The sequence below is a fragment of the Denticeps clupeoides genome, chromosome 16 (genome assembly GCF_900700375.1).
Source record: "Denticeps clupeoides chromosome 16, fDenClu1.1, whole genome shotgun sequence".
NCBI classification, from domain to species: domain Eukaryota; kingdom Metazoa; phylum Chordata; class Actinopteri; order Clupeiformes; family Denticipitidae; genus Denticeps; species Denticeps clupeoides.
The window spans coordinates 16166339-16188514 of record NC_041722.1 but is presented as its reverse complement, the minus strand read 5'-3'; the positions used below and the strand labels follow the sequence as shown (position 1 = coordinate 16188514).

Genomic DNA, 22176 nt, shown 5'->3' with positions numbered 1-22176 from the left:
AACTAAATTAAAAAGTGTATTCATGTGTAAAAAGTTGTGGGTTTTTTTTGGGACTGTCGAGGGGTCTCTCACCCAGAGAGGAGCCGCGGCCCATCCCAATGGGGCTGGGGATGCCGCTCTTGGTGGACAGGCTGTTGGGGCTGTTCTTGCTGCCGGGGAACAGGCTGTGCGTGGGGGACGTCGGGGACTTGACCGGCTCGGCCGTCTTGGGCCGGGCGGAGAGGTTGAGGGGCTGCGTTCCTTCCTCCTGTGGGTCGAGGAACAGACGTTCAGAGGACCCTTCTCTCTCTATTCCTGTCTCGGGCAGCTAATTACTCAACTCCTAACGGAACCGGGAGGACGGAGGTCTCATTCGTCTGCCTCGCTGTCGCCGCGCGTTTGTTCTGATTAATTAAGGCTCGTCCCTGCGCTCTTTACAGCTCTATCGGCGTACCTGTTCGCTCGAGCCCACGTCTCATGATGACATTTATCACCACGCCCTTCTCCACAAGTTATAGAAGCTCTTCGAAAAGAGCAAATACCCGCCTAGTCCTACGATGTTAAATAATGATCTGCATTTATTTCAAACCACAGGCAAACCGATAAATGCAACTGATTTGGACTGAAATATAACAATTTGTATGCAATTATTTGCAATTTGAGTATTTCTTACATTTTATTGTATGCAACTTTGAGCAGCATTTTCACAAAATCAAACAGTGGGCTCAAACCCCTGGCCTGGCGAAGTTTTTTTTTTGTACGCAAGTGTGTTTATTTATTTATCTATTTATTTATTAATGCATGGATGCACGCACAAAAATCAGTCAGAAATGATCATGGTTAATGAGCATCCTTCTTTATGAGCCTCGGTGGCGATAAAGTCAATTTAACTCTCTCTCGCTCTCTTTCTCGCACACTCGGCGTGGCTCACGGATGTTTACAAGAAGATGCCTTTTCACCGAAGCTCATTTGGAGCCTGAGTACTTATTTGTCCAAACAGATGGCACAGCGCGCACACAAGTCTGCCTCAAGGTCTTCATACCACACTGCCAATAACAGTTTGTCATTCAATTAAGCTCGAAAGTCGACAAACCAAACACACCACTAATCTAATTAAGCAAAAAAGATATCTGCATATGGATCCGACGCCGCAGAATTCCTCACATATACCCACAAGCCCCTGTTTTTGACGCTGCCTGAAGTGGTGCTCTGAGAGCATGTGTGTCAGATTTATTTATTATTGTTTCCTTTGGGCTGAAATTAATTGCCACAGACTCCCACCCCGGGCCGATGTTGAGAGAGCTGTGGGCTCGCGATGTAGATGGGGCGCCCAGGGCATTGTGGGACGTACGGAGCCAGAGGAGCGCTCGTCTGTCCCACGCAGCGGAGCGCCTGAAGAGCACAGCAGCCCTGCAACGTGCCGCTGCCCAGCGACATGATTTACACTCACTCCTATTGTCATATTAAACTAAACTTTTCCAAATGTGCACGTGTTTCGCATTACAGCCCCTCCGAGAGAACTAAAGAGTTGAGAGCGGTAAAAATAAGAAGGATGACATAAACGGCCTGTGCTCCGAACAGAAGACATGTCGAGCCCAGCCATCGCGCTTTTGATGAGAACTCCCGTCGTTCACCCCATTTAGGGAAACCAAAGAGAGTCATCATGATTTTCACCAGCATGACCGTGTGAGAGAGGCGCTCATGTGATGTAATGCTGTTCTTTGTAGACCTCGTGTTCCAAAAATTGCTCTCTGGGCAAAGTTCTAACCCTGCCCACAGGGTTCTGGTTGAGGGGGGCGTGGCCCGCGAACGCTGGGGCTACCGCCACTGGTTTTTCTGGACCCGCCCGGCCCAGCGGACCGGGTCAAGCACCACTCGGCCGAGCCGCGGAGGAACGGGAGGGGGAGGAGGAAGCCCTACCTTGACTTGAGCGATGGGGCTTGAGGACCTCTTGTCGTTCTTCAGGCCGGTGGGGGAGAGCGGCCCCCCAGAGCTGGGGGGCTGGGGCAGCGGCGGCATCTTGGCTCCAGGAGAGACCTGCATGCTGGCCAACTGGGCGGCGTACAGTTGCTGCAAGGAGGAAACCCACAAGGCGTTAACATCCAAAGCCAGCCACCATTCAAAGCCTCCCCCCCTTTTTTTTTTCCCTTTTCACTTCTACCCCCCACCAGCCTCCACTCCACTCTCTTTTTCTTCTCTCTCTCTCTCTCTCTCTCTCCTCTTCCCTGTCTTTCCATCCTGGCACAGAAGTTCCATCAAAGATCTTAACTGTATATCAAAGGCTGCGTCTGAATCCAGGGAGAGAGCGAGAGACAGAAGGCTGAAAAACCCACACGGAGATGGCTTTAATACAAGAGGCTTGGACTCGGATTTTTCCTCTCATCACACAAGTTCTCAGCCTGCCGTTCCAGACGGCTCTCATATCTCATTTCCTAACGCTCTTCCACAGGAGAACTTTACTTACGCACTTCTTTTTTTTTTTTTGGTAGCCCCTTCCCTTCCAGGAGCTCCAGTAATGAGTGACTAGAGCGACACTCAAAGTGGGTTTCAGTCTCGCTCTTTTTATTAAAAGGTTGAAATCTGTAGACCCTGAAATCACCGTGAAGCTTGTTTTCACTGGCCTGGAGTCGGTGGCTTTGCTGGTGACGTAGCGGACGCACACAGCCGGCATATGGTTTAAATGACTAGCAGGACTCCGAATGTCAATCATTAATTGCCACAGGAAAAGGGAGGTCCTCAACATGATTTGTGTGTGTGTGAGCGTGTGGGTTTCTTCTACTGGGTGGATCACAAGGCACGTGCCAAGCGGAGATTTTTCCATTTCACTGACGACATATCCTCCATATATCATAACCCATAAAGTGCCGTGAGTTATTATTTTATAACTGAACCTCTAGCAACGAGCTGATAACCCATTTCAGATGTCAGCCCGGCAGGGCGAGTTGGAAAACAGTTGCGCTTTGTTCCCTCGTGGGCTTCCAGCCCGAACACAGTAGTCACCCCCACACTGGCACTGATCGGTGCCGCAGGTAAATGGTTAAACTGTTTAATGCTTTTGTCTCCAGCCTTAAGTAGGAGGGTTGAACTAAACAGGCTGTGCCCTCTGTGACCTCACTTGAGTAAGTGGCACATAAATTAAAATCCTCAACACAAGAGCTAAAGCCTAATAGCGTTCAGCGAACATGTAAGCAGAACAGCATAAATAGCATACTAAGCATTTAAAAGCTGCGTCGATACAACCAAAAGCAGTCATAGTCAACTATATTGCTTATACTATGGACATTCTCCAAAATGTATGCATTTCAACACTGAATAAATGAAAATTGCGTAGACCCCCAATTTAAACACGGATAAAAGAAGAACCCCCCCTCCCCTGTTCAAAGTGAATTAAGAATAACAGGAACCAATCAGAACAAACTATTCAACTACAGTATGGAATACCTAATAATAGCATTTGTTAAGCAGGTTTGAAAATGCACAGAATTAATAGCACAGTTTGGAGTGAAGAAGCCCTGGCTTTTCACACGGTGGCACATCAGTGCAGTAAATACGCACGCTCTCTCCCTGACATGAAACTTTATCGCTCGCCCATTGGTGCAACACAATAGGATCACTATTCCAGGGGGAGCCGGACAAACAACAGGACATCAGCTGCGGAAATGACAGTCTGATTGGGTTCCCACAGTGATAGCAACAGCATAAAGACACCCTTTATACCCTCTCGAAAAAACAAAAAGGCCCAAAAAAAAAAAAAAAAGAAAGAAAAGAACATTTACCAATTCAGGTAATTCGGCACAATTTACGCATAGTTAGTTATTATTTATGACTGACAGTTTGCTGTGGTCTTTCATTATAGGAGGGGAGGGTTGGAGTGGGACTGCGGCGACGCGTCTGCTGGACAGATGTTTGTTAAAATGGTCTAGATGGGCGCAGACCCCGACCTTGTGTGGGAAGAACTTTATTGTTCCGGAAAAAGAGAATAATTGGGTTTTTGCTTCAAATTGGAGCCAGCGAGGCAGCCTTTTGTGAGGCCTGATTAGCGGGTCGCCGCCAAAGGGGCTGAAGGGTAATGCTAGCCCGTGCTGCGCGCCCCTCCGACAGAAAGAACAATAAATACAATCAGAGGGACAGGAAGCGGAGGTGTGACATGCAAACCCCTGTCAGACATCAAGGACAGACAGGAAGCGGAGACACTTAACACGCTTCTCACCTTTTTCATCCAGCAAAGCGCTTTTAACGTGTCTGTAATAAGGTTTAAGCAGCAGGAAATGAGAGGGTTGCATAAAAATAAAAAGAAGGAGAAGAAGAGGGAGAAGAGGAGGAAGAAGACGCCCTGGCAGCCCTGACAGATGCTGTCCCAGAGGTAGACACATGTTCCAGTCCCTGACTGAAGGGCATCTGCCCGACTCTCCGAGGCATCTCCTCGCGGGTCGGCCGGCTCCCTCTCCTCTCCACCATCTTGCAGGACGGCAGAAGGTGTGGCCGGTAATGAGGGTCATGCTGAAAGTCAATGGCTACGGAGGGACCAGACGCTGGGCTGAGCTGGCATCCTGCCCCACCTCCGCAAGAGGGGTCAAACCCCCACCCTCTCTCCTTCTCGCTCTCGCCGTTCTCCGCCGATCCCTCATTCCTGAGCACATCTCTGCACTTTAGAGTCAGGGTGACTAAAATGGGTCACTCCAGCCAGACAGAATACAGAACATGCAGATATGTAAAAAATTGGCCGGGAATATGCAAAAACATATTAATAACATATGAATATTTATCACTTATAAAATGGCAATTAGCTTTAATGAACAGAGCAACTAAGATCTCCACATCACTACATAAGATGCAGTACATTTACGGTTTGCAAAAATTAACGTACAAAGACGTTAACGCTTGCTGGTTATCTGTGGGCTCAAAGAAGAAAAATCTGAACCACAAATGCTACCAAATGAAATATCGCGATAGATTATCTGATTTAATTTAAGCATTCTGAATGGCAAACTAGTAAATCTAACATTTACATTTCATGTAGCACCCTGAAAAGGCCTATTATTCTAATAAGAGCAAACAAATCGAATAATTCAGCAGACAGGACCAAATATACCAGACGTTCCGCGTTTAATTTATACGTTCAGCTCATCAGGAGACATCGTCTTCATGTGCGTGTTTGAACACAGCCTCTAATTTCTAATATAAGAAGCTTCGTATTTTGTTGTCGAGGACGCTGGAGGAGAGCGAGTGCGACAGCAGCTGGGTGATTTCTGAAGCTGCGCCGCTCCAGCCCACTGACTGGGCTAATACCTTTGTCCACTTGAGCATTAAATGACTCACTGCAATACAGCTTAGTCAGAGAGAAGGGCCAGATTAAACACACACACACACACACACACACACTCTTTACCTAATACCTTCTCCCTCCATTCCCCCTTTCTCCCATAGGGGCCAGAGTCCATCCCGGAGCGCTTGGGTTCTGTACGTATGGCCCGGCCCGAGGTCAACCTGTTAGCCTGTGCTAATAAAAAGTTAGCTCTCTCGAGGCCGGCCGGGTCAAATGGCCAGGCTAACTTTGTTTTTTTTTTGTTTTTTTTCTGCGTGCTACAACATTATCCTCGCGTCACTGTGGAAACTTCTGCTGACGCCCGGCAAAAGCCTCTGCCCCACCTCCGTATACCACTATTCACTGGTTCCAATCAGAAAGTCATTAACCAGCCTCTGGTGACATATATATATAACGAATAACTAATGAGAACTGAGCGCTGCGCCGTGGCTCACGGCACGCTGGGATCGGAAGTTGAAGGGGGGGACGTGGAAATGAAGAAGATGCGGTGGAGGCGGGCAGATCGGCGCGTGGCAGATGCCGCGAAATGCAGTGGCAGATTTTGGACAGCCGAAGCCCTCGCAGCTGTGATCCCGCATTGCTCCCCTCCCTCCTCCTCCCCACCCTCGTCCCCTTCTCTAGCCTCAGGACCAGCCGTATGGAGATGGGGGCAGCAGGACCTGACAAACGAGTGAGGATGGATGGACGGATGGGTGCGGCGCGTGGATCTTTCACTGAGCCACATTGTCCCCGTACTCTCACGTACGTCACCTCTGCATTAGCAGAGCCGGGCGTTGGCGTGGGGAGCCTGCCTCTGTGCCTTGGGCGTTTAGCAGGCAGCGCAGCGCCAGGCCCTGTTTGCCACGTGGCTTGTCCGGGCTCTGTGCCCTGGGCGGGCAGGATGACCCAGGCCAGGCCAGATGTCGAGAAGAGAGAGGCTGCGCCCTGGTGCACTGCGCCGATGCTTTCCAGTATGGCCCAACATCTGTTTCATCTGCTGGCGCAGAAACCTGCTCCCTACCTCCCTCCCTCCTTCCCTCCCCACTCATCTTCACATCTCTCTCTCGCTCTCTCTCTCTCTCTAACCAATACGGCCCTTCTCAGGCCAGATCCGGTGCTCTTTTGAGGTCAGTCTGACTCTTGCAGGCAGATTCTGGACAGACTTGTTAAGGACCCCACGGACTTGCTCCCTACCCCCGTCCCAGACCCACAGAGCTCATTCAGAGCTGCTCTCCTCATTTTGCCGGCCAGAGGCAGCGTTTTGAAGCTGTTCGCTTTGGTTTTTCATCAGATTAGTCCATCTGTCTCTGTTTTCTCCAAAGCGTCCCTCCAGCCATCCACCTTTCTTCCTCTCTGAAGGGTAAAACCTACGCTCCTCCTGACTTCTCCGTCACAATAAACAGCTGTTTTCTCTCTCTCTCTCTCTCTCTCTCTCTCTCTCTCTCTCTATATATATATATATATATATATATATATATATATATAGCTATATCTATCTATCTATCTCTCTCTCTCTCTCTCTCTCTCTCTCTCTCTCTCTATATATATATATATATATATATATATATATATATATATATATATATATATATATATAGCTATATCTATATCTATCTATCTATCTCTCTCTCTATATATACACTTGTTGTAAGTGAAGGCAAGGGCCTCTGGTCTACTTCTACACATCCGGAGCATTGAGCCATTTGCATCCAAACAAAAGATAATGCCACGTTTCTCTCCGGCTGAGGGCTCTCGGCTCTTGCCGGGTCGTCTTCCATCACTCCAGCTCCGAAAAGGAGCTCTCTTCCAGCGGCCACCCCCCTACACACGTGTCCTTTTTTCTCGTTGCCTTTCATGTCCTCGCCGACAGGCGCTGAAGGATGTTTACCCGGTGTCAGGCTCCTCCAACACGGACAGTAATGGTAGTGTACGGTCACCACTTGAGCAATTTTAATGTCCTGGCCTTTTTTTTTTTTTTGTGGGCATAAGGATGTGGCAGGAATGGGCAATTTAGTGGAAGAAAAGGCAACGCAAGAGGAGACGGAGATGCAGAGACACAAATACTGCTGGGAAGGAAGAGCGCAGATACGTGTTCGCTAAGGGACGGGGTAACCAGCAGTCGGCACCGTGTGGCCCTCTACCCTATTCCGATCGAGGGAGGACGCAGATGTTTGGCTTTATCCAATGATGCTTACTTTAAAACTGCTTAAGCCCGAAATTCTGCTTTCCATGATGAAAAGCAGACTTCTCTCGGCGCTCGCCTCGGATTTGTTTATAGCCCCCACCCTTTAAAACGGGCAAACAATATATCAAGACGGAGAATGGCTTTAAGGAAATTGTTTTTCTCGGTGCAATTGATGCAAGGTGATCTTGCAGACCAGCGAATTAAGTGCCAATCCAGATGGAGGAAACAGGGCCGAGAGGAATGGCAGCATTCTTTTGTGGAATTAGTATAATTTGCTTTAGTCCGGCTCTCGTCTCAGGAAAAGGCCCGAGTGCCGGTTTTGCGCCCCGAGCGCAATTTCCGAGCCGGCGTGAGAGGTGTCAGTTCTAATAAGGCGAGGGGCGGTCCAGAGCGGGGCCATTGTTCCCAGGGTCTTCCGCCGCCTCGCACTGCCAGTGAATGAGGGTTAATAAAGACGGGCAGCGCATCCTGCTCCGCTGTTAGCCGCGGACGTGGAACAATCTGTCGGGGGGGGGAGAGGCGCGGGCCGAAATTACCACGCAAACGTGTGGGAGTGAGAAGGTGACAACGGGAGCCTCTGTCACGCTCCGCCACCCCCCTCGGATAAGCAAATTACGCTCCGACCGCAAGGAGCGAGAGTCGAGCCGACCAGAAGCCACAGACCTTTTTTTTGCCGCGACGGTGGAGAGACGAGGGTGGGTTGTCGGTGCTTTACTTCGCCCACCATCGGCAGATATGACAGGTGGAGCCTACGTGAGGGGTGTGCGTGGCCTACATGAAGGAAGGCTGGTTGAGCACATTACTGCCGCTGCATTGTGGAAATTAGCTCCACCGACACCGGCAACTATTTTAAGGTCCGTGTATTTTCACAATCGAGGAGGTGTAAATGGCTTAAAATGATACCTTGCCAGGATGATGACAGGCAGGGAGATATTTTAATTAGAGAGACACGCCAAGCCAATGGTGCGCCTGGGTGGGCGGATCCCTTGGCACAGGAAGTAAGGCCCCGCGGCAGGTGAGGGGTCGGCGTTGCTCGCCGAGGCGTGAACGGCGAGCTCACGCTGGCGAACCCATTACTGATCAATCACGCTCCGAGTGCCCCGCACGTCTCGCTGCCCTTCCACAAACACCGCTCATTAACAACGACCTGGGAGGCTGGGCCGGTACAAAAATAATAAATACGAAATATTTCCACGTTTCCATTCTGCCTGTCGGTTGTTCTTTGTTTCAAAAGGTTGTTTTGTGCCCCCGCCCCCCTTTGTCCCTGGTTCCGTGCATCTCCAAACACCGCGAACCTTCCAAAAGCGAGCTAGCGCTAACGCTATCACCACCGCGGCCAAGCGCGGATTTAATCATCTCCATCTCCGGCATGATATTATGTTTTAATCATCCCACTCCGTGGCGCTTTTTTGTAGAGGAAGCCGCAGCGGTCACATGACACGGTGATCCCGGTGCCAGAGTAAAGGGCATGTTTAACTAGCCTTGCTGTTTTAAGGGAGACTCTGCGCAGGGTAAATAGCAGCCGGCGAGGCGAAGTATAAGGCAGGCGGGTAGACTTCAATTAATGGGAATGCACCTCTTTTTGTTTACTGTGTTCCAGAAAGGTCAGCCAAGTCATGGTCTAGGGGGCCGTGTTTTAGCCCATTCCCAGGGTTAAACACATTATCAGAATTAATGGCTGGAGCCCCTTCCCTACAGATATACGACTATCCCAGCCTCTGATTGACCCGGCAAGCCTCTATAAATAGACCCCGCAGGCTTGAGTCATGCCATCATTCCCAGTTAAAGGAACTCCGCCAAACACCACACACACATACACTCACACAGCTGCTTGCAAAAGTCTTGATAAATGCAAAAAAAAAAAATCCGAAAAGAAAAAAATGGAACGTGCAAAACCATAAATCCTCTTCAGTAATCGTCTTCAACATACACACGCCAACAGGAAATGAATCACTTTTAAAATGCACGCACACACACACACACACACACAAACGCACTAATCATCAGGTGCATGAGCAAACCCATCCCACACCTTCCCCATTCGCGATTGTTCTTCCCATAGCCACGGTGATAAAGGAGACCTTTCCAGTCCCAGCTGCAGCATTGTCAGGACTTGCCAAGGCTCATTAATGCTAACGGTGATAAGGTTCTGAAGGACAAACTGAGCTTGGGTATCAGCAAGAAAGGAAAAAAAGATTCTTTCTCTCTTGTGTTTTCCCTTTTTTTTTTCTTTTCCCTGGAATCTCAGTGCAAGAGAGCTTAATGTCCAACGGCTATCGACTACTTATCCAGGCTGTTGACAAAACAACCGCATTCACAAAAGCAGAACATCTGAAGACCTGTTCCTTCACTTAAGAAGGACGCTGCTTTGTTGCTTCAACCCTACTTGGATTGTGTCAGCTCTTAACTAAACGGCTCAAAAAAAATAAAGGGATTTCCAACAACAGGCGGAAAATATAGGCAATTAGCAGGATGTCCCCAATAAAGGCGTGGTCCTGCAGGTGGTGACCACAGACCACTTCTCAGTTCTTATCCTTTCTGGCTGATGTTCTAGTCACTTTTGAATGCTGGTGGCGCTTTCACTCTAGTGGTAGCCTGAGACGGAGTCTACAACCCACACAAGTGGCTCAGGTAGTGCAGCTCATCCAGGATGGCCCATCAATGCGAGCTGAGGCAAGAAGGTTTGATGTGTCTGTGCTTACAGCACGTTTTGCATTTGCCAGAGAACGGCAAGACTGGCAAATTCGTCCCGTGCTCTTCACAGAAGAAAGCAGGTTCACACTAAGCACATGAGACAAACATGACTGGAGTATGGAGACGGTATGGAGAACGTTCTGCTGCCTGCAACCTCCTCCACCATGACCGGTTTGGCAGTGGGTCCGTAATGGTGTGGGGTGGCATTTCCCCAGACCTGAATCCAACTGAGCACATCTGGGACATCATGTCTCGCTCCATCCACCAATGCCACGTTGCACCATAGACTGTCCACAGACTGAGTTGGTGGATGTTTTAGTCCGGGCCTGGGAGGAGATCCCTCAGGAGACCATCCATGTGGAGGCCACACACTACTGAGCCTTTTAAGGACATTACATCAAAGTTGGATCAGCCTCTAGTGTGTTTTTCCACTTTAATTTTGAGTGTGACTCCAAATCCAGACCTGCATGGGCTGATAAATTTTATTTGAATTTTTGTGTGACTTTGTTGTCAGCACATTTAATAAGAATATTTCATTCATTCAGATCTAGGGTGTCTAATTGTGTGGTCCCTTTATTTTTTTGGGGGGGCAGTGTATTTTTCATCCTGCACATCCAATTCATGCTTCTGATAGTTCTGCAGCGAGGCGCCAAGAACAATGACAGTAGCGTAATCCTGAGGGTCGGCATGTTTGTTATGCAAATGCGATCCGAGGGAAACCATGCTGTCAATTTTGGAAACAAAAAAGTGGTGATGAGTAGGGCGGTAATGAGAATGCAGATAAGCATCTACAACTGAAGCCTCTGACTGACGAGTACAACCAATCCCTGAGAACTCCACAGCAGGAGCCTGGAGGCTGCTGGAACCTGTCCCAGCATTCTCAGTCTCAATATCACTCTGCTTCCCATGATGCGCATCACGCCTCTTTTTAATTTTTAAATAAACGATACGCGGCTCTCTCAAAATGTCTGCTGGTTGTAATTGCCTCTATCACAGCAGATTGGCGATAACTTGTGCTTAACCCCTCCAGCCTGATATGCCTGTTCAACAATCAATGGTTTTCAGCTAAATAAATGTGCCACACCAATCTATGTAACAGTTTGGACCTGTTTCATACCAAAGGTCAGTATTTTATCATTTCCAGCTTTTATTGTCCTAACTTAGTGACGACATCCGTATCTGGCAAGAAGACCCAAAAGTCGCACGGGATCATGTGATCAGCATGTCATAGGGCTGATGTTGAGTGGGCGGGCCTATGTCCTCCACCATAACCATTACCGTCGTATATATCTGCCATCTCGCAAGTGACTGCAGGCTCGTGTTTCGGGGGAGAGCGCTGGCGAATCCTCCGGCTCGCAGTGCTATTTAGCGTGCGGCTCGTTACTTAGCATACAGCTGGTTCGCAGCGCTTTGCTGAGGGCTTGGCAGCCGGCCGCCACATTCTTTTCTACCTTTTTTTTTTTTTTTTTTTTTCTGTACATACCTGAAGCTGCAGAGGGTTGAGTCCTGACGCGGTGGCAGCTGCAATTGTGGATGGAATGAACTGCACCGGGTAGTTATCACCTGTCGGGGGAAGAGAGAACAATACGGCACAGGTTGAGACAATGAGCGGCCCCAACGGCAGCCAGGCAAGTGCCAACACGGTCCCCCCCCGAGCCTGCCTATCCCCCCCCCCTCCCGCCGCCTCGGCACCCGGCCCAAACATCTGCACCAACAAAAGGCTCAGCTGGGCAGAGCAGAGCGGGATTACTGAGGAGCGTCTCTCCTCCTGCCTTTTCCCCTCCTCTCCCGTCTCTCCTCTCTCCTTCGGCCTCGTCTTCGCCCCTGTCGTCTCCCTGTCACTTTCCTTGCTCCCCTCCTCTCTCGCTCTGCGCTCAAGGGCTTTGGTGTTTCGTAAAAACAAGCGTGTGGTGTGCGAGCCGGCAAGTTAGAAGCGGTTAAAAGCGTTGCTGAACGTCTGCGGTGTTTACGTGTTATTAGAACAGGGGAAGCGGCGTGTTCTCTTCACAGGCCTGCAGACGTGCCCTGCTATTGTCCAACGTGCACATTGTCTGTCTCTGAGTGAGAGTCTTGGCACAGGTGAGGAGCACAGCGCCACAAAAACTGGTTGGAACAAGTAAGTGCTTAGAAACACACAGCCGAGATTAGGAAAGACACATTTTTTTATCTACAGATCACATTCATCAACAGTGCAATGAAAACGAAGCCCAAACAACAGCAGACTTAAGCACTCCCTTATCTCATCGTGTCAAACAAGAACGGCAAGCAATCAAACACGGATCCTTCAGGGAGCTTGTTAAACGGTATTCTGTGGGGTTTTAAAACAAGAGACGGGCGAAGAGAGGGAAGGAAAGCGAAGACAAGGGGGAAACATCTTTGGTAAGGAGGCTCCTTGAGGAACCAAATGGGTTAAAAAATGAAACAAAAAGAATGAAAGAACAAAAAGGGAATTACAAATGCTGTCAAGAACAAAAACAAAAGAATCAGAATCCTTTATGTATGTATTTGTTTATTTATTCAGGAATTTTTTCTGGCCACATTTTTTGGTGTTTTAGATGCATCTTCCTATATCACACAGATTACATTTAGGAGATGGAATGCAGACGGATATTTTTGTATAATTTTTTTCAATAGTGGTCTTTTGTATTATTTAAATAAAATCCATAATAGCATTCCTGCAGCCAACAGGTAAATGTGAGTGTAACATTACTTAGAAATGGCATTTTCTCTGAATTGAGATAGTTGATTATAATGTTCAGAGAGAAAGAGAAGAATGATTTAGGGTGAGAAAGAAAATGTCCACGTTTTCCAGCACAAACATATAGATTTATTAAAACACATGTATGGAGGGAAAACGTGAATTCCCTCTCTTTTTAACTTTCTCGCTGTAACACATTCCAATTTTGTCCAATGCAGCACATTGTGAAACATTCTGGATATTGAAACCTCCATCACGCCCAAGAGGGGGAGACATGAAGCTCACAATTGATGTGACTTTCATACAGTGCTATGAGAGAGAGGAGGGAGGGTCGTTCCTGTCCAGCATGTCCCCTCTTCTTCATCTATTCTTATTTCTCTTCTTCTAACAAGTTTTTTTCAACCCCTGGGAATCCTGGGACCCTGGGTGACAGGGCTGCAGGGAATCACGTCAGGCAGACTGGGCAGGTCTCCAGGCTGCGGGCTGGTTCAAAAGACACTCTGTGGCCTCCAAAGGTGACTGTGTTTAGACACTGGCTGCCAAAAAGACCCGGGGGACACCGGATCCCCAGGCCCTCAGTAATCCAGCAGGTTAAATAGGAAAGTCTCTATAATGGTAAGAATACAAAACATGCTAGTCCTACACTTAAAGGTTGGTTTTAGATAAACATAAAAGCAGAAAAACCCTAATTTGATCCTTAGATTTGGTCTGAAGCCTGATGGTTCTCACTGTTCTGCACTCTATTTGGGTCCATGTATCAAGCTGCAATGGCAAGGCTAGTTATGTCCGGGGCTGCCATCTTGGCACTGACCCTCTTCATGAGAAAAGGACCATCCGATTGGCAAAGGGCGGGCACTACAGCTGGTGCTTGAAAAAAACAGAGAGCGCAAGCCGGCTTAATGAAGAGGTGGAGGAGAGTGAGGGAAGAGTTATTTGGGAGGCACTCAGTCTCAGGCCACCTGATGCCAAGGGCAACAGCTTCAAATTTATTCTGCCTCAGACATGGTCTTCTAGATCTTCTAAAATGGACAGTGTCTGTGATGGGGACCAAAATATTAGAATGAGTTTGTCAATTGCCATATTTGTAGTCAATTGAACGAGGAAAATATTTTTTTTGTAGGGCTGTCAAAAAAAACATGTTAATCGCTATTATTGAATGGCACGCCTGCTTATGGGCATTTTTTTTCATTACCATATGATACACGAATCACTACGTTTTTAGGTATATCATCTGAATCAACTCTTTAACGGAAATAAAAGATGTCCTACTGAACTATTGAGACAACCAAAGTTATTTGCACAAAATTATATTTCCATTTTATTTATGCTCACAGAATGCAGGGTGTTTTATTTAAAAATGTCCAGGTCATCTCTACGACACTCCCGGTCTGATGCATTTTAGTGAGTGAAATTTGTAATAAATGAATTAGCGTTTTTAATTTATTGACAGTTCAAGTATTTATTTATTTGTTTGTTTGTTTTGTTTGTTTTTTGCAGGGTCCAGAAATACACTAACACAGCCCTTGAACAGGGAAATTAATGTTTGTTCTTGGTGACAATGAACTGGAAAAGTTGATTTTTCCATCCGTACCCATACAAACGTGGCATGATCCCAAACGGAGGGCTAAGGAGATTTATTGGCAGCTAATCGTAGGCTCCTGCGGTGGGAAGTCAATAAGGCATTGTAGCCTCATCCCAACGTAAAACAGCCAGTGGCTAAGGAGTCGTTCTGCGGACCCATTACAGTCAATGTACACGGATGGGGGGGGTGCCACAGCGGCACTCTGCATAAAAGATGACCAACGGACACAGCCCCTGGCCAATGGGGGGCTAGATCATTGAGCACAGTGTGTGTGTGGACTGAGGCCGCGGTACAGCTCCGCAGGGCGACGGGTAAGCGAGGCACTTATCTCCGCTGAGTGCCGGGGACACCGCGGAGCTCCTGGCTTTACGTGGCCTGGATCATCCGATCGGGGATTGTGTTTCGGGGAGACACCGCATGCAAGGGCCAAGCTGTTCATCGTTTTCTCTCTCTTCGCTTTACAAACTCATGCATAATGCAGCGGAAAGCGACCAGCGCCCGGGCTTCCATTATAACTCCCGGTATTTGTACTAAAACACTTTCTGTGTCAAACATATAAAAAAATCAAACTGGCTGAAGAATCCCCTCAGGCTCTTTGTTCAGTCTGTCATGCCTCCGCAATTCCGGAATAGCTGACTTTCTTTTTTCATCCCCGGCTTTATAGTTAATTTATTAGCTGCTCTACCACACCCTGTAATGTTCTGTGGCTCACCTGCTGACTGCTCAGCCTTTTTTTTATTCTTTTTTTTTTTTTTTTTAAAACCAACCTCTCCCGCTCATCTGCTCTCGCTGCTCTGTTCTCGCTGTGTTTGATGAGGTGCTGACAACAAATGTAGTTTTCTGCGGGAGCAGACAAAGGGAGTCCAGGGCTTTCCCCGCCGAGCGCCGAGGACATAAATTCTCCTCTCTGACATCTCTCTCTTCTCCGCTCACTGATCCTGCAGCGTGTCATTTCCCAGCGGCCTACTGATGTGTCAATAGACGGCTCAGCCAGAGGGGGGAAAACCCTCGCCTGTGCGTTTTCAGCCCCTTCGCGGCCGATAGTCAATGGCACGGAGGAGATAAGAGAGAGACAACGGAGCGTCGGCTCGGGATCGGGGCGGCTTGATCCAGCACACCCGTGGGCAGGAATTGGCTTTAATTTTTAATTACAAGGGGTGCGAGTGGAATGTACCTCTCTTTAGGGAGAACAATAGGGAGACGTGCTCGGTGCATGCGGGTAACCGGCCTGGCAGGGAGTCAGGCTGCATGTTGTAGCAATTTCCTGAAAATTTGTTGTTTGCATATGGAATGCTTGCGTGAGGAGAAAATTCTTGCTCTCTTCCCCCATCCCAGCGAACACACAAAAGGAGCGGAGGCATGCTGGGACAGGTAGGGGAGGTAACGGCCCTGAGAGCACGGCACCTTGCATCCCTACGGGGGGAAACCAGCCTCACGCTGAGGGGCTTTTTAAACTTACCTTCCCAAATACAGAATCCCCTGGACGCGAGAGTAATAACTGGTACACAATATCGTTTAATTAATAAACAGCAAACATTTTCCTATAGGCACGACATCAAAAAATGATGTTGCCATTATGAACTAGCCTGGGGACATTCACAGAAGAAAGAGTGACTAGTTTAAAAGGAAAAGTGCTGATCATCTCTCTGCATGTTAGGGTAATGGGTAAAATAGGGTGATGGTTCCTGAGATTATTATAACAGGGATGTTTGTGATGTTGGCTGACGGTGTAGGTATGCGCAACGTACACAAAATGGAACCCCACAGGAAGTCAGGACTCTGAACTCAGCGTTGCCAGATTATGATATATTTTTTAAAAAAATGCTGTGTTCATGGACCCATATTTAAGTATGTTAATAATTATCAGAACGTTTTGGCAGTTTTGTGGGCAGAATCAGTCCTGTACAACACTGCACAACAACAGTCTAGAATGAGGAAGTAGGGTGTGTGAGAGCTGTCAATCATTGCTACAGGCTCGTACCTCTTTAAACTTTGTTTATAAAACATCATCAAAGGTCATCTTCTGGGTGTCAAAAATAATTACACGCCAACAAAAAGGACTGAGTGGGTAGTTAGTTCCTCCACTTCAAAATATTGAAAACTCTCAAGCGGTCCTTTCTTGTTTTTATCTGTTTATTTCTATTAATCCTGAAGTAATACTTGGTATGACATTAGTGAACATGACCCAAGTCTATTATAGTTCTTCTGAAATAATAGCTTTTTAAATGAATGCATGTCAGTGTTATCTCAACAGCCTTGTAACATTCCAAGATGGCAATTAAAGTGTTTTCATTTTGACATCAACTTTCTGTTTAGATTCCTGGACTCCTGCATCCAGACCCATTGTCCGATGGCCGTGGCCACCTTGAAGCTGAATGGCAGCATTTCTCCATTCCAAGGTGACGCGATTCATCGCATTCATCGTGCGTGGGCTCAGGAGCAGGTGAGTGGGGACAGCGTCAATGTGACGACTGGCCCCACAGAACACAGGAATGGAAATACACAAAGACGCTAAGGGGGGAAGATATAGGAACTGTACTAATAAGAATAAATACAGTAAAAAAAAAAAAAAAAGAGAATGAGAGAGAGGGGAGGATGGATTGTCACATGACCAATGACTGGTGGGCAAGTGACACTGACGCCTTTCACAATGCACCGACCTTTTGATCCCGGTTTTTTAAGATTAACCCCATCATTCGTATCTTGATCCTCAAAGGCAATTATATTTTTGAGAGTCTGAGAATTTTAACGCAACATTCCTGCCTGGACGGTCCGTCCAGACCGGGGGCCGCATTGGATTATCTTCTTAGATGAGAACAGAGTGGAGTGAACCAAGTGTGAGGAATCATCTGCATGGCTGTGAGGGAGACGCGTAAAACCCCGGCGGGGTCATGGCCAAAGGTTCTGTTTGTGTTGCGTTTCATAAAGAGGCGCCGCTGTAAATATTAGCGCTGCGCTCCATTGTTACCGTAATTATTGTTTGCGCGGCCGATGGCGTCCTTTAATCGTGACGGGGCTAATCCCGCTGACAGACAAACGATTCCGTCTCCATTCAGCCACTCCTGATAACCCGCCTGGCAGATCCGATTCCATCGCTTCTCAGTTTTTCATTGTTCCCTCTTTATATTGTGACGCTGTTTGCTTTAGAGCTGCGCCAGTGCCATTTGCTTAACAGTGTCAATAAAGTTGAGTTTGAGTTGTCGATGTTGAGATGTAAAGTCTTGCATATGAGCCAGAGAGAGTTTTAAGTGTGTGTGTGTGTGTTTTAGCCAGAGGTAAAAGACAAAAGATCTAAGAAAGATAAAGAGTTCAAGAAGGAGTGAGACGCAGAGAGAAGACAGGAACAGAACCAGAGATGAAAAGGAGAGATGACTGATGCAGGAGAGGCGAGGCAGACGCTGAACAGACTCTTACCTGGCTTGTACGACATTCCCGGTGGGAACAGGAATCCCTGTTGGGCGGCGGCGGCCGCAGCCAGAGTGCGCTGGTCGTGTGGAAAAATGGGGATCATGAGCGGAGGCATGTGACCCTGGACCTGCTGGAGACAGAAAGCGCAGAGATCAGACGCCGGCCTAACGCACCCTGACAGCAGCCTCCGACGGACGCGGCCACAATACCTGCGCCGGCCTTAATCCCGGCCAATCGCGCATTATCACATCAAAGAGACGTGCGCGCCCCCGCTCCACCCCACCTGATCCGCAGCGGATCAGCAACCATTATGTCTCCTCCACACGGTAACTTCACCTTTCTTTCCCTGAGAAAAGTAGAATGTGGGAAATGCTGGAAAGCCACCGTCTCTAAACTGGCAACAACGGCAAAAAATAAACACGCCGTCGCAAAGCCAAAGCGGCCACGGCCGCTGTGGGGGCCATCAATCAGAGAGATGTACTCCACTTCGGGCCAAATCTCTATTCAAGGCGTCTGCCAGAGCGCTCAGAATACGGAAGGATAAAACGCTACGGAACAGGAATGAAAACAGACGACAGCGGCGGTGCACAGAACAGGTGAGATTCTCGTCACCGGCGATGATTTGAGGTCGTGTCTCCTCGGCTCCGCTCGTGCTGTGCGGGGCGACCGGGACCAACGTGGCCCGTTTGGGGGGTGACAGCCAGGGACCCTGGCAGATATACTGCTGCTGTCTCGTAATTTCGGGAGATCATTTATACAGACGATAAAAGGCCGGAAATTTACAGCGTCTGAGCCCCAGTGGTTAAAGAAGCGGGAAAACTGCCCATCTGTGCATGTGTGTGTGTGTGTAAGAGTGTGTGTGTGTGTGTTTTTGTGCGGTTTTCTGATTTCCAGAGGGGTGCTGGGTGAAGCCCCGGTGCAGGGACGTGAGGCAGGCCCCAATCTGGCTGTCATCTCCCCCTTCCTGCCCACCTCTGACAGACTCCAGCAGCGCTACCGTGGGCCCCGCGACGGCCTCGGCCCCGCAACGCAGGCCCGGGTCCCGTGGGGGCCCGGCCCGGTAAACGGGTCGGTAAAGTTCACCACCCCCACCCCCAAAATAAACACTCTGCCCAACGTTTTCTCCATTTGTCCCTCTTAAAATCAACCCGCATAAAAAAAAAAAAATAAAAAAAAAGAGCAGGTCTGGGCGCAATTACTGCCTCGGCACTGGGGCATGAAATCAACCTGCTCGGAGCGAAGGCCGTTTTATTATTATTTCCCTCTCCACAACCCCCCTCCCGCTCGCTCCACGATTTGCTCCCAGATCTTGCAAGTGATAGCCACATTTCCCCAGCCCCACCCACGCCGGCTAACTGACCCACGCAGCGTATTCCCTCCCCAGGTACTAAACCCGTCTTCAGCACCCCGTAACACCGATTAGTTTTTCTGCCGGGCCGAATGAATACGAATCCAGACTTTCTGTCCACTGAGCTTTTTTGGGGAAAGTGCAACTGCCACAAGCGCCCCAGGAAAAAGAACGACAGAGAGAAGAATTGCGTCAGTCTCTGTGTTTTTTCCTGTAATCTGAAACGTATTACTTCAAATGTGCTGCGCCATGACAAAAGTAAATGGTCTATTAAAGGACTTCCAAATTACATGGGGGGGGGGGGGGTTCTGCACTAAAAACTCTTGTGGACAATGTGCGAACGACAAAAATAAAAAATTAACCAAAAGAATCAGGGCTGGACATCGCTGTGTGTGTGTGTGTGTGTGTGTGTTTTCAGATGCAATTTACATGTGTGCAACGTTTATGGTGCTCTTTGCCAGAAGGGTCAGCGAGGGTCAGTCACATACATGATTATGATTAAACCGTCCTGCGCAACACGAGTCTTCCCGAGCGGCGCTACAAGCTGCTGTGCTAAATTTCCTCTCCATTCCTACTGCTTCATAATTAACGTCCAGCTCTGATTTTAATTGTGAAATCATAAAAACAAGGTGGTTAAGTACACAACTATGTGAAAAAAATTATGAGAAGGGTATGAATTTATTCACATTTTGGAACGTTGATGAGATCCAAATGCTGATTTGTCCGAGTAGGGTTAATGGAAGCATGGACTCTGCAACAGGGTAAATGGTGGAGGTTAGCGCTCCTCGACACACCGCCTGCCCTGACAATGCACTTATGGATTTAAAGATTTGCACCGGCAGGGCCGCTTCGACTGCTGATGGGCCGAGAATGGAATTAAAGTGCCTGCTACTGCACAGTAGATGGATTGGATAAATGAAAGGGATCGTCAAAGCTCATCTGTATCAGCAATTTTAGTTTATTCAGCTCATGCCACTGTATTATTATCATGGTTGTATTATGTATTTATTTATGATTAAGTTGATCAATTACAGTATGTTCATTATTTAATTATGATGATAATAATAATAGCTTTATATAAAATGTGTAAGAATATGATTAGTGCATGCTGTGTGTGTGTGTGTGTGTGTGTGTGTGTGTAATTGTGTAACCCTCTTCGAGTTCATCTGCCAGCCGGCTGCATGCCCAGCATATTTCCATTTGCGGGGTGATCTTCAGGAGTGTGAGAGAATGAAGTGCAGCAGATGTGAGTGGGGTATCTGAGGGGGGTTCACCATCCCCTTTTCCGGCTCCCCGTAAAAAAAATGCGGCCTATTGTTGCCCCTGGCACCGCTCCCCTTTTGTCATAGCCCGGCTAAGTACGGGATAATGCCATTTCGTGCCATCTGCCCCCGAGCTTCATTAAAGATACATGAACGGTCGCGTCTTATGAGGAACAGGTGCTATTGTTTGTCCCCAAAGAGACACCCCTCCCTCCCCCCATGTTAAGGATCTCACTCGGAATACTTGAGGAAGAGCATCTGTAGCAATCAGTCACAAGGAGCTCTGGCAGAGACCCCAGTCCGCACCGGCTCTCTGGACCAGGAGCGACGGGGGAGGAGGGGTGGGGGCGGGGGTTGCACCATTGCATCCAATCACATGACCTGCACGAAGGCCGCGCGAGCCGCGCCGCGCCGCCTGCAACATGAGTCACGGCTCCTTTTCAATTCGTTGAAGGCGCTGACGCACATTTTCTCAACGTTTCCACCAAGGAGCTAAATGTACACAATGTGGAGCACGGCACAGATGCAAGGGTTTAAATGCCACAAGGAAAAGGGGCGAAGGGAGAGAACGAGGGTTAAATGCAGGCGTATGGATTAATCAATGTTGTTAGAGGAAATGTTGGCATCAGCAGTAAAAAAAAAAAATACCGAGATCGAGGGACAGGGAGGATTCGGGGATACCGGGACTGGCCGCTGTGGAGTGGCTGATGCTGGTGCGAGTCGTGTGGATGTCTATATCTGTCTGCTTGTGTTATTGAGGGTCTTTTTTTTAACCCCTTTTCACTCCTCTCCGCTTCTGTCCTGATGGCCCTGGCCCGGCCGTCACACGGGTGGAGGGGAAATGGAGATGTACAAGCCATTACCGCGCTCAATAGGGTCCCTGTCAGCACCCATCCTCCTCGGTGTCTTTTAAGATGTTGTTTTTTTTGTTTTTTTTTCAAATTCTCTTCTTCTTCTTCCAACAGGAGCCCCCCCAAGACGTCCTGACTGCGGCTAGACCCCTGTTCAGCTGAACTCCAAAATGGAGCCGGATCCTCGGTTAGCATCACTCTGGGACCGGCGCCGCTTTCACTTTTCATGAAGGAGCAGGAGGAGCTGTTCCGACACGTCCACATGCCTTCAGCGCTGACATGATCAGATAGAGCGCGAGGCTGGGAAGGGGGCTTCTGTTTTAATCTGCCTCTTATTTAAGCCGCAGCACATCTGTCTGTGCCAGAGTGTGGGAGAGTGTCAGGTGTGCGTGAAAGAATGTGTTTCTGTACTCCAGAGACTACAGAGAAAGAGCTTCCAGTCAAAGCAGGTAAACAAAGACATCAACCCAAAGACCCCAAATACACAGCGGCAGGTGCGGAGGAAATAAATACAGATGTAAAGAAGAGACGGCTATATCGACACGTCACACACACACACAAATACACATGTGTTGCTGTGTAACACTAAAGCAAGTCAAAAAGAACAGAGGAGCTGCTGGGCCTTTGATATCACACATTGGATATTTGTATCACTTTGTCAGGAAATAAAAATGTCACATTTGTAACATATGTCTTATTAAAAATGACATTTTTAAAATAAAATGTATACCAGCATTTTAAATAAGTGAAATTTCAATCAATATGGTTGTAAAGGTTATAAAAGGTAAATACAGGAAGACTCAAAAAGAAAAAAAGTGAAGTGATTGTCACATGTGATACACAGCACACGGTGCACACAGTGAA

General features: G+C 48.1%; 1 protein-coding gene and 1 long non-coding RNA gene across 14 annotated transcripts in view; one reads left to right on the top strand and one right to left on the bottom strand.

Annotated features, from left to right (window-relative positions):
• The window catches only part of sox6 (SRY-box transcription factor 6), a 132102-nt gene that overhangs the window by 19896 nt on the left and 90030 nt on the right, over positions 1-22176 (bottom strand). For 11 of the 12 annotated variants that reach the window (XM_028956128.1, XM_028956130.1, XM_028956129.1 and 8 more), the window contains 4 exons: positions 17858-17981; positions 11647-11726; positions 1900-2049; positions 73-247 (listed from right to left, as the gene is read on the bottom strand). In XM_028956128.1, the coding sequence (XP_028811961.1) occupies positions 73-247; positions 1900-2049; positions 11647-11726; positions 17858-17981 (529 nt within the window). The remainder of the gene's footprint in view (positions 1-72; positions 248-1899; positions 2050-11646; positions 11727-17857; positions 17982-22176) is intronic. The other variant, XM_028956125.1, reaches the window with a different exon arrangement.
• LOC114765729 (uncharacterized) lies at positions 11857-21912 on the top strand. 2 transcript variants are annotated; one of them, XR_003742706.1, is made up of 5 exons: positions 11857-12542; positions 13295-13476; positions 16760-16886; positions 17713-18447; positions 21427-21912. It is a non-coding gene; the product is annotated as an uncharacterized LOC114765729 (long non-coding RNA). The 2 variants fall into 2 exon arrangements; XR_003742705.1 differs by having other exon boundaries at positions 16760-18447.